The 12,825-nt window shown below is 45.4% G+C and overlaps 1 protein-coding gene across 2 annotated transcripts in view; it reads left to right on the top strand.

The window, feature by feature from the left end:
- The window catches only part of EHD4 (EH domain containing 4), an 82,978-nt gene that overhangs the window by 55,478 nt on the left and 14,675 nt on the right, over positions 1–12,825 (top strand). For both annotated transcript variants that reach the window (XM_029951116.1, XM_029951115.1), the window contains exon 4: positions 5,046–5,458. In XM_029951116.1, coding sequence (XP_029806976.1) covers positions 5,046–5,458 — 413 coding nt within the window. The remainder of the gene's footprint in view (positions 1–5,045; positions 5,459–12,825) is intronic.

Genomic DNA, 12,825 nt, shown 5'->3' with positions numbered 1-12,825 from the left:
TTCGGGAAAATTCATTACTCTCCCGCTACTGGGTCCAGTGTGTGCTCTGGTTATCCCAGCCAGTCTGGCTACGCACAGGACTTTTGCAAGCCAGGGAGCGTCTGTGATTAGAATCATAGCTTTATTTTAGGAGCAACCCAAGGCTCGTAAGACCAACTGGTAGAACATCCGTTTCACAAGCAAGAAAAGAAAGGCCTCTGGACCTTTGAGGGTCCAGCAGCTCTATAAAATGTGGACAGTCCTGTGCTCAGTCATATGTTTCATTAGCCATCTTCTGAGCACTGATTCTTTCACTTGGCTCGAGCACTGTCGCCCTGTCATCCTTCCCCTAATTAACTGCATTTTCTCCATGGCTGCAGACTATACTTCATCCCAGTCAGTCATCCTTCAACATTTATTACACTCCCACCATCTGTCTGTTACAAAGGTCTTTAAAATAACCAGTAGATAACATTGTGGAGAGCTCCTCTAGGGGCTCCGATGAGGAAGCAATTGAGTTCACCAGTAGCAGGGGTTGGGGGGGGTGCAGAAATAATAATAAAAGTTTGTATTTCTTGAGAGTTTATCAAGTCTCAACATTATATTGAGCATATAAAGAGCATTTTCTCAACAGCTCTATTTTACAGATGGGAGAATTGGAGCTTAAGGAGATTAAGTAACATAGAACTGAATCAAGGTTCGGCCAGGTATTTTTGAGGAATGATAAGGATTTAAGCTAGATTTCTAGAACCTAAACCAGAGGGGAAGGGCTCATTCAGGGCTAAGGTCCAGTGTGAGCAAAGACTGGATAACTTTCATAAATTTAAAAATATGTCTTCAAATAAGCAGATTTAAATTTCATGTTTCCTCAACTCTGTGATGTACCATCTAACCATCTATTGGTAACTTCTTGGAATAAAAAGAAGCTACTTTAAGTGTGTTTGGTTTGGCTGACCAGCAGTAATACAGACGTGAGTGCGCCGTCCCAGGCCTTGGTACTCAGTTGAGAGTAGTGGTCCTCAAACCACCAGACATCACAATTGTCTGGAGCGTTTGCACAATGCACATCACCGAGCCTGGCCTCATGGGTTCCGATCCGGTGCTTTCAGGGAGGAGTCTGCAAGTATAAACTTTGGCAGGCGCCTTATATGAACCTAGTACAAGAGCACATTTTGAGAATCAGTGATCTATAGATCCTTCTGAGTCAGTTTTCCTTCAGCAGGCAGAGTGTCAATAACATCATTAATTTTAAATCATTTCTTTAAAATCAGCTGGAGTGGGGCACCTGGGTGGCTCAGAAGTCATTGTGCTAAATGAAATGAGTCAGTCACAAAAAGACAAATACGATTCCAGGTATATGAGATACCTAGAGTAGTCAAATTCATAAAGACAAACTAGAATGGTGGTAGCCAGGGCTGGGGGGAGGGAGAAATGGGAAGTTAATGTTTAATGGAGACTTAGTTTTATTTGAGGAAGACGAAGATTTCAAGTGTGTATGGAGAAAAATGAGCGACCAACGTCTCCCAGCTGTGGTTGTTCTTTGCTTTCTTCCGAGACACTTGGTGATTTCTTCACCTTTGATTATACTCCATAAGAGGTAACAAATAATCCTTTTACATCTGCTTAATGACAAACGGAACACAGCTTACCTACCTGTACCTTAAGTTCTCCTCATTACTTTAATTTTTTTTAATGTTTATTTATTTTTGAGAGAGAGACAGAGTGCTAGCAGGGGAGGGGCAGAGAAAGAGGGAGACACAGAATCAGAAGCAGGCTCCAGGCTCTGAGCTGTCAGCACAGAGCCCGATATGGGGCTCGGACTCACAAACAGTGAGATCATGACCTGAGCTAAAGTCAGACACTTAACTGACTGAGCCACCCAGGCCCCTTCTCCTTGTTACCTTAAAATAAGAAAATATGGTCATGCAGCCATTCCTCCAAAGATGAGTAATGGCTTCACTTATAGCAAACTTAGGTCTGACAGCTCTATTCCCCACTAACTTTTCATTTCAATGAAGCATTGAAGCAATGTCTTTTATTTATTTATTTATTTATTTATTTATTTATTGTGTGTGATTTTTGCCTTTTTTTTAAAATGAAGATTGCCTTTCTTTTTAGTATAATTTGTTGTCAAACTGGCTAAACTACAGCATGTAAAGTGTGCTCTTGGTTTTTAGGGTAGATTCCCATGGTTCATCACTTACATACAATATGCAGTGCTCATCCCAACAAATGCCCTCCTCAATGCCCATCACCCATTTCCCCCTTTCCCCCATCCCCCATCAACCCTCAGTTTGTTCTCTGTGTTTAAGAGTCTCTTATGGTTTGCCTCCCTCCCTCTCTGTTGGTAACTATTTTTTCCCCTTCCCTTCCTCCATGGTCTTCTCTTAAGTTTCTCAAGATCCACATATGAGTGAGAACATATATCTGTCCTTCTCTGACTGACTTATTTCATGGAGTGATGTCTTTTAAAAAGACATTTTAAATGACTATGAGGAACCCAAATTTAAGTGAAAGTTTAAATCCATGGTACTGTCCAGGCCAGCCACTCAATCTGGTGGTCCTTGGAGGAAGAGATGCATGTCTCCATGGCTGAATTCGCACATGTGCTGGTAGTGACAGTGGCAAGTCTCTCTTGGCACTAATTGTAAGAGTATTTCTGAACAGAAATACTCAAATGTGGAGAAAATTATTTACCAGTCATGGTTCTGGGTAGCAAACCAAAGAAGCTAATTCTGGCTAACTTAAACAGGAAAGGAAATTTGCAGAAAATCAGATTGTTCTCGGAATTAACGGGTAGGTTGGAGAACTAGTCTCAAAAACTAGGTTAGGAAATCACCACCTCTGGAGTGTCAACTCAGCACCTCTGCCATGAATAAATTCTCACTTTCCCTGTGGCTCTGCATCATTCTGTCAAGATTCAACACCCCATGTAGAAGGAGATGACTCTCTGGTTCTAGACCACCTGTGGGGCATGGGACTGTCTGCCTCAGCTGCAGCTTCTATGATGCACGGGGACCCCTCCTTCCCAATTGGAAGGGTGTTCAGCAAAATTCACCTCGTGTCCACTCCAGTGTCCACATGCAGGTCCTTCTGGTTGTCACTTCCAAAACATCTTAGCTGGCTCCCAGGGCATAGCATCATCATTCACCTGCTGAGGGTCTCCTACCCAGGGTCGGAGACTATCTGGCACCCAAGTCTGTCTCAAATGACAGAACCACCTCAGGAGGCCACTTGTTCTGGCCTTGCAGGGACAGAACTCAGAGTGAAATCTTGACCCTGAACCCTTACATACTACAATGTGACCCTGTTCAGTAGGTATTTGATTTTCCTCTGTTCTAACCTGACTGCTGATAGTGATCAAAATAAACTCTGGCCCACAGTCTGACAACTACCTTTGCCTTCCTTGTCCCCAAGGAATCAGGGAGTGCCACCATGAGAGGCAGAATAGAGAAGTGAAAAGCATGAACCGGAAATACACAAACATGCAATGATGGTAAACACCACATATGGGGCGGTGCTTTCCTCTGGGGGATGTGCTGAGGGAGGAGTCTCTGGGGGACTTTGGCATTTCTGAATGTTTGTTTTCCTTATTAAAACTGTGTCTGAATCTTTCCTTCTTCAACTGCTCCTCTTATACCTGTTCTTCAAATTTATGGAAACTTTAGTCCATTGGCCCCCTTTATTTTTGAAAATAGATCATTCCTTAGACACATTCTCATCTACTTCAGATCCCTCAGAGTCAATCAGTATCCCAACTTTGAATATTTTTGTATGTGTGTTATAATATGTATTCATTGACTCTTGAGTATTGCTTTGTTTTAACATTTTACGTGAATGTTATCATGCACATCCTTTTGAAACCTGATTTTTTACTCACCTTTGGACTTTGGCCTGTGTTGACGAGTGAAAATCCAATTCATCTTTAGTGCTCAATGGTATTTTGTAATTTAAATAAAGTAGACTTAAATTCTTTAAAGTATCTGAAGCAAACAAGGCCAAGTGTCAAAACTTATTTAAGTTATGGGTTAGGCATACCAGCATTCATCGTGTTATTTTCAAGACTGTTAGGTGTGTTTGGAAGTTCTCAAAATCTACTAAAAGAGGTGATAGTACCAAACAGGAATCAGGAAAGTTGCCCTCTTGGCTTTAATCGGGCTGCGCTGGGACGGAGCCCACAGCTAATCAGACTGAAATAAGAAAAAGTAACCTGATGGCACTATTCTCTTATTTGCTTTTCGTGTGCCTCTGCCTCCCCAAGGAGATGCCCAAAACAGGCCTTGACCGTGGCCTGTGAGGAGTGTTTATGTAACTGCGTGATTGGAGTATACAGGCACATGGCCAAACTGAACTAAACAGAATCTGTTGCCGGCCTAACCACTGTTAAAAAGAAATTGGCAAAAGACCATTTCACACAATGGCTGTGAGACATGATTTTTTTTTTTAAATATTTACAACTTAAGATATAAATAGTCCAAATGATAAATACTGGTCAAAGTTTTGGGCAGGCCAAACTTTGGCCTCCTGAACACTCTTAAAAATTCAGGATAAGAGAAGATAATTCTTTTGTTGTGCTTACTAGACACCCCACGGGACCCCAGGTGACCCCCAGGTTTTCTTCCTTCACCATCTCTGCCTCTTTCAGAAAAGTGAGACTTTGGCAGAAGGGAAAGCTTTTGACCCAGGGCCTGTGGTTTTAGAGCCATTGGTCAAATTTGCCATCAATCCCAGGACTATACCAGGGGAAATAAAGAGACTCGTGGGGACTAAATGAAATGACAAACAAAGAAGTAAGCGATACCCAGTCAAAGTACCCATGAGCACCTTTTCTGTCCCTGTTTCTTCCCAGGGAGGGGCTCCTGGGATCCTCAGCATTCACTCCTGAATACATCCAGCCCCAGGGGGCTCATTTGAAGTGATTTTCAGGCCATGGAGCCTCCACTGCCTCCTTGGAAGGTGGTGCTCTATCCTCGGTGGCTGCCAGAGAGCCAATGAGCCCCCAGCCCTGCTAGTAAATGCATCTTCCAAGCAGTGGGCCACACTGACATGCCCTTCTCTCCACCTAGGCTATGACTTCTGCCAGGTCCTACAGTGGTTTGCAGAGCGGGTCGACAGGATCATCCTGCTGTTTGATGCTCACAAACTGGACATCTCAGACGAGTTCTCCGAGGCCATCAAGGCCTTCCGGGGCCAAGATGACAAGATCCGCGTAGTACTGAACAAGGCCGACCAAGTGGACACGCAGCAGCTGATGCGCGTCTACGGGGCCCTCATGTGGTCTCTGGGCAAGGTCATCAACACACCCGAGGTGCTTCGAGTCTATATTGGCTCTTTCTGGGCACAGCCCCTACAGAACACTGACAACCGCCGGCTCTTTGAGGCCGAGGCCCAAGACCTCTTCAGAGACATCCAGAGCCTTCCACAGAAGGCGGCCGTGCGCAAACTCAATGACCTCATCAAGCGAGCTAGACTGGCCAAGGTAAGCCAAGGATACAGGCTGGGCTGCAGGGGACCTTTCTCATTCTCTCCTCTCTAAGGGAAGGTGGGGGTGGGGGAGGCTCCATCCAGGGGCCCTCAGGAATGGAGCATGGAAGAGGTTAAGAAGAGAGCCTCAAGATCACTACACCTGGCTACTACTCTGTGATCTTAGGCAAATGAGTCAACCTTTCCAAACCTATTTTCCAATCTGTAAAATGGAGCCAACAAGAGCACATCATAGGGTGCTTGTGAGGATTCAGTGTGACCTGGCTTGCAGAGCACATGGGAGGGATCGGCACCTCACCACCTGGAACTGCTATTATCTTAGGACAATGGGAATGTAGCCAGCTGAACAGGAGAGGTGGTGTTGGTGGGGCCACTATGGTGCTAAGATGCCACCATTAGTCACTCTGGGCCTAAGTCACAGAACTGGATGTTACTAGAGCCAGGCAGGAAGCTTGATTCAGCCTGACCCACTGAGTGTGCTGCTTTGGGGGTGGCACCCCATCCCCATTGTGGCTGGTAGCCTGTCAGCATGCCCGCTCTGCCTCTGGGCTCCTCCACCTCGTAGCTGAACCTTTCGGCAGCCCCATGGGTGAATACCCAACAGGGTAAGTGGTCATCTGCTGCCCATCCTCAGGTACTATTGTGGATTCTGTCACATCTCTAAAGAGAGAAAAATACAGGACTCCTCTAAGAAAAAGTATGGAAAAAAGATGGTTCTTTAAAAACCGTGTGCATGTTTCATGAAATCATATTCCTTTGGGGCGCCTCAGTGGCTCAGTTGGTTAAGTGTACAACTCTTAATCTCAGCTCAGTTCTAAATCTTGTGGCCATGAGTTCAAGCCCCTAAAAAAAACCCTATTCCTCTAATGCTGGAAGTGCCTCAGAGTTTGTCTGGCCTCAGTGATCATCAGAAGCACCCTGGAGCTTTCACAATGTAAATTCCCAGGCCCTGCCCAGGAGCTTCTAATTCAGTGTGTGCGCGCCTGTCTGTGTGTGTATATGTGAGTGTGTGTGTGTTTGTGTGTGTAAAGCTCCCCAGGTGATTCTGATAATCAGCAACATTTGGAAGCCAGAGGTCTATCCACTCCCAAAGTTTAGAAGGGCGAGGTAGAATAAGCAGTTTCTCCAGAGTTACCTAATCCATGAGTAACAAAACTAGAACCAAAAGACAGCTCTCTGTTCTCAGCCTAGCCCTGTGCCTTTGTCGTGTCCACTGAAACCAGTCCATAGACCGCCTCTGCAAATCCACTCACACCGTGGTCAGGAAGCAAGGGCAACTTACTTCCCCTTTGTCTCCTGGTGGTGAAGAAACTGTGTCCCCTCCCTGATTCTCTTGCTGCACAGAGAGTGACTTCTGGTCTGGCCTTGGGGGCCAGCAGGCCAGTCTTCTAGAATCCACTATCCCTTGCCTCGATCAGTCAATATTGCTCAGCACCCCTGGGCCAGGACTAGGGAGCCTAGCTGGTAGAAGAGGAGGCCTCCAACCCCCCATTACAGAATGATCAGCTGTGTGGTGATTGCGCTGTGGACACTGTGCTCTGAGGAGGGGACTTGGCCAGAGAAGGCAAGGAGGGCTTCGCTGAGGGTGACTGCTGGGCAAGTGATCTGCCTTCTAACACCTCCTCATCATTGCCAGCAGCCTCTGTCTTCATGCCAGGATGCTCACCCAGCAGTGTCTCTCTATACCAAAGAGACACCCTCCCCCTGCCCCCGAATGCTGCATCCCCACATCTAGGACCTCCGTCTGCTCGTTTACTCTCTGCTTGTCGTCACTCCCGATGCGTGCTCACACATACACCCAGATCGCCCAGCTGATCCACAGTCACTGTGCACCTGTGAGCCTCCAATCTTTATCCTTTCTTCCAGGCTGCCTCCTTTCTGGAGCCCAGCCACTTTGTTCCAGTTCTGCAAGGCAGTGGTGCTAACCAGTTTGTAAATCCATTTCTTTGCAGCTTTCCTGATTTCTCTTGTGCACTGTCCTGGACCTAATGCTTAGTGGCAGGAAGTCTCTTTTTTCCCCATGTGGTAACACCTTAGCATGTGGTATTTCTCTTCTTCAGCTGATACAGCTGAACTTACCCTTCAGAATACACAGTACCCAACATTATTTTATAACCAAAGTAGAGATATCATGTGATAGCTTTTGTAGACTTCAAGATTTTTTTAACTATGTATAAATGCCCATGGCCATCTCTACCTTACCAGTCACTACTGAAGGCCTCATGACTCAAGACGCAGTTATATTCAGTCATATAAATAAGTAGAGAGCAAAGAGCTCACTGGGCCTACCAATTGCCCTCCTTGAGCGTCAGGCCTTTTGAACGGACCAGCGTGGCCACAGAATGCAGCTCTGTACTGACACTGGGAATAATGAGAGCCTTGTGTAGATGCAGGGGGTGGGGGGCAGGGGCGATCAACTTGCTGAGCTTACTTCTAGGAAAAAAGCTTGTCTTTTTTTTTCTTCCTAAGAATAGTATCTGGCTTGTTCCTTTTCATAAAGGAAAATGTCCGAAGTATAGATGTTTCCAGGCTGAGCTTCTCAGTGCCAGTGTACTGGGCGGTACCATCCTGCAAAGGGCAACAGGAAACAGAGTCTCAGGCCGATAAGAAGCAGAACTCAACACAGTGGCCTTAGCCACTAACCTATATCATCTGCTTTATACCGTCTGCTATTTTATGGCCATTTGTGAACTTGTTGCCAAAATGGACAAGGAGTCGCCTGGGTTTTTCTCTTTGCAGTGTTTTTACTTCAGGAAAATGCTCTTCGATTTTGGCATATTGATCTTTATTTCTCTTGATCCGGATTTGTAAGCCAACCCTTACTGAGGGTCTGCAGTATTCCAGAAGCTCTACGATTTGTATTATATGTGTTATTTCATCTGATCCCATCAATAACTGCACAAAGTTGGGCATGATCTTTATTTCTCACGTAAGGGAACTGAAGCTCAGAAAAGTGAAGTAATTTGCCCAAGGCCTCACAGCCCATAAGTTGTAAAATATATCTTCAAGCCATAGTTAGTTTGACTCCTTGGTCTGGAAAGCATTCACCTGAAATGCATAGTGAACAACTATAGCTCCTCACCTTGTCCTTGCTTTCTGCAGTTGTCTGCCGTCCTGTGTATTCTATAACATTGTTTATCCACAGGAACCCTGCGAAGTTTAGAGGTTCCTCAAGCTGACATTTTGAAAGCGTGCAAAGGATAAGTTTTCAGATGTCACCTAGGAGATGTCAGATCTGGGTTGGAGTGTGCACTGTGTCTATTTATAGAACACCTTAATTCAGCAGAAGTCATGTCCCATCCAGAAGTAAAGAACCATTATCACTAATATCCTGCTGGGTATTCAGTGATCAAACTCAAGGTGTCATAAAAAGAAACTTTAATAATTGAAAAATGGTACTCTTACCAAAGGTCTCTTGAAATTCAATGGTTTCCCTGCTTCTTATATATATAATTTTTTTCACAACTCTATTTCAAAGAACAAGAAAACCTTAGAGTGGGTGTTTTGGTTAACCTCAAAGATTACATCTTCATGATATCAGTAGGCATCCTTTTTTTGAAGACTATTTACAACCTAAGATACTACTCAAGGCTCATTTCATGATTCTTTAGGCTATTTTGAGAAAGCCCAAAAAAGTATTTTAAAAATATAATTCAATTTTATTCAGCTGTAATTAAAATAGCCAAATTAGGGAAGTTAGGCTCTTGGAAACAAGAATAATAATATAATAATAATGCTTATGGAATAAACGAACAAAAATAAAAAGTGAGGACTCCACCCTTTATAAACATTGCCTAAGAGTAGGAAAGGTTCCCATTCCTTTTGAGATCTTCAGTCGACAAAGAAAATGACTCAACATGTGAGGAAGGAACAGCTAAAAACGAGAAAGAAAAGGAGAGATCAGTGATTTTCAGGGCTCACCCTAGCTCTGTGGCACTTAGTTTTGTCTTCAAAGCGTGTTCTCCAGTCACGTGTAAAACCCAAGGCCCAGCTTTCTTGTCTGTCTGGACTGCCAATTCCTTCTGTAGAGAAGTTAGATGTTTTGAAATTTGCCAAATGGGCTCAGGCTAAGGTGTGAGAATCCCACAGTGGCCGTTGGTGACCCACTCATGCTTAGCCTACCAAGGGACTTTTAAAAATAGCTCAGTCAGCTGTGGATATGGGTGTCAGTATTTGTGTCCATGTAGGGAAGCCTGTCTCTTTGAAGGTTGACCTCAAGTGAGTGAAGGGGTGGGCCCCCTTGAGTCCCCTTTAAGCTGTTCAGAATCAGGTGCTATGGGTGCCAGCTTTGATTGCAACAAAATAACAAACCCCCTGCTCCAGTGAGAACCAACAAGTTGCCTTTCTCTGCCTCTTATAGTCTCACACTCTTACTACTCCGTGGGTCCACCTTTTTAGGTCTCTACTTCATTAACTGATTTTTTCTATGTACCTATAAACCCACTTTTAAAATGTGCTGATTCCCTGATGTTAAATACTCTATGCAAGTTTCAAGTTGGGCCAACAAAGATGCAGGTCTCCAACAGGCAGTGTTCGCTTGCAGATGAAGTCACATAGTATAGAACCATGTTCTCCCAACCTGAGCCCTCCCCCCAAAATGCTCCTCAAATCCCATGAGGATTTCCACTCCTACTGACCATAAGCACTGGAAGCTTCCAGCACTCGCTGCCTGGGGTTGCCCTCCACACCCAGGATGGATATCCAGTTTCACTCTGAGTACATGCTTCTCCACCTTGGATATATATGAACACTTGTCATTGAACACAGCTAATGAGATTGTAGCAGAGTATATATGTGAACTAGAAATAAATTCATGTTCATTTAAAGGGAAGGACATCTCGGAGCACCTGGGTGGCTCATTCAGTTAAGTGTCCGACTTCAGCTCAGGTCATGATCTCTTGGTCTGTGAGTTCGACCCCCATGTCGAGCTCTGTACTGACAGCTCGGAACCTGGATGGAGCCTGCTTCAGATTCTGTGTTTCCCTCTCCCTCTCCCTCTCCCTCTCCCTCTCCCTCTCTCTCTCTCTCTCCCTCTCTCTCCTCCTCCCCCGCTTACGCTTGTTCTGTCTCTCAAAAATGAATGTTAAAAATTTTTTAAATAATAATAAAGGGAAGGACATCTCTTTTTGTTCATTGAGTTATAGCCCAGAAACTGACATTGTGACCCACTTGATCTATCCTGAGTCATCACCATTGGATGAGCTGGGGCTTTCCCAGTTTTATACAAGGAAAAGGGTGACTTGGACAAGATAAGAATGTTCAAAAGCCAGCCAGGGTTCAGTGTCACTGACTTGTGAATGAAGCTCTTGGGACCCAGATTCATCCTATTACGATTCAAATACATAGAACTTGTTAATTTTTTAGCAACTGTTAATAACTCAGTAAGAGTTTATTCATTATTCAGTAAGAACTAAACAAACACAAGCCTTTTCTGGCATTACTAACCCTCCAGCTGTTGGTCTTTGGCCGTTAGGCAATAACAAACAACATTTTTACTCCTCTTTCTGGTGCATCCAAATCCATGATCTCTTTTGATTCTCATACCAACAGCTCCGTGAGGTAGGAGTTATAATTTCCAGTTTGTGCCTGAATAAGCCAAGGTGGGGAGCTGGAGTCACTGGCATTGCTCAACAAGAGGCAAGGATGGCAGGGCATGAACCTGACCTTCCAGCCCCACGTCTCATCATACCCCCTTTATTTATTTAGTCTCCTCTTTCTCTTCCCTTTTGTCTTTCCTGTCCCCCTTCTTCCCAGCTAGTTTTCTCTCATTGTAAAGAGCAAAAGATCTCAGACTGTCCACCTCCTTCTGCAGGAACCATCACCTGGTCTGGCCCTCAGCCCTGTGTTTATCTGGAAAGATTTCTTTGACACATCAGGGCAGGAATGAGGCTCCAGGCTGTCCCCTCTGTTTACCATGAGTCTTTAGAAAATTACAAGGTGCTATCCTGCCAGGAGAGTGCTGTCTTCACCCACATTCTATGTGGTGTTCATACTGTTGGGTGCCATAATGTATGCATTTGGAGGAAGGGGGCAGGGAGCCTAAATACCCTTCCCACAGCATCCCTGGGAGTTAGGGACAATCAAAAGCCAAACCTCAAGTCATAGTTTTCCAAACTGTTGTTCCACAGGACATTGCTCATTTTCAATTCCTGATTTCTAACACCTTTAGTAAGATTTATTTTTTAACATTTATTTATTTATTTATTTGAGAGAGACAAAGTGCGAGTTGGGGAGGGGCAGAGACAGAGAAGGAGACACAGATTCCAAAACAGGCTCCAGGCTCTGAGCTGTTAGCATAGCGCCCGATGCGGGGCTCAAACTCACGAATGGTGAGACCATGACCTGACCTGAAGTTGGACGCTCAACTGCATGAGCCACACAGGTGCCCCTCCAATATCTTTAGTAAGATTTTTTTAAATTTGTACCCACAGAAAGCAAGTAAGACCGTAAGCCTAGGAATGAGGTAGTTGAATGTGAGTGCTGGCTCTGCACCTCCTAACTGGCTGTGTGACCTTGAATAAGTCATATGAATTTCCTGGAACCAGGAGTTCAGTTAAATACAGGGGTCTCTTCCAGATTTAATGTTCCATGACTCTAAGGATTATAATTTACCTGTAACTTGATCAGCTTTTTAAGACGGGGCCCATACAATAGTATCTGACCCCATGTTATTGTGTTAGGAGGTCCATGGAAGGGCAGGAGGGGGTTGGCCATGCAGAGGCAGCACAATAGGAGGCTCCCACAGAACAGGCCAGTGGAACTTTCTAGAAGTGAAGGTGGCAGCTGAGAGCAGCCTGCAAGCATGAGCAGGGCACCTGAGGGTCCAGACTGAGGTAGTGCCAGGCAGAGTAGAAGGAGGAAGGAATGGAGGCCTGGTGCAAGAACTGATCAGTTTGTGTCAGGGCACGGGAAGCCTGGTGTCTAATGGCAGCCCATCATCCACAGCCTTGGTCATCAGCCAAAGAATACCATGAAGGCTGAGGTGCTGGAGCAAGTGCCAGGCCATGGGTGGAGAGCTTCGGCAGGTGCATATCACCTGCAGTCAGGCCAGGTAAAGCATGCTCCTGGGCACTGGGCAGTGTTAGAAACTGGTGCCAATCCTAGTGGAATTGGGGGCTGCATGGGGAGTCAGCCTTCCCTGAGCAGAGGCCTGGCTACTCAAAGGGCCCGCATTAGGAGGGAGGGAGTCTTGGGGAGCCCTGCAGGGGTCTGGCCCCAGGCCAGGGATCTGGGGTGGGCATTCAGTAAAAAGCCCTTGTAGGTAGTAGACTCAGCAACTTGGGACCTTCTTCTCCACTTGGGGCTGGCCCCAGATGGAGCATTCCCAAGCACGGAAGGGAGAGGTGTCCATAGGCCCAGAAG

Source organism: Suricata suricatta, chromosome 9 (genome assembly GCF_006229205.1).
Source record: "Suricata suricatta isolate VVHF042 chromosome 9, meerkat_22Aug2017_6uvM2_HiC, whole genome shotgun sequence".
Taxonomy (NCBI): Eukaryota; Metazoa; Chordata; class Mammalia; order Carnivora; family Herpestidae; genus Suricata; species Suricata suricatta.
The sequence above is the reverse complement of the archived record's forward strand: the minus strand, read 5'-3'. Positions and strand labels throughout refer to the sequence as shown.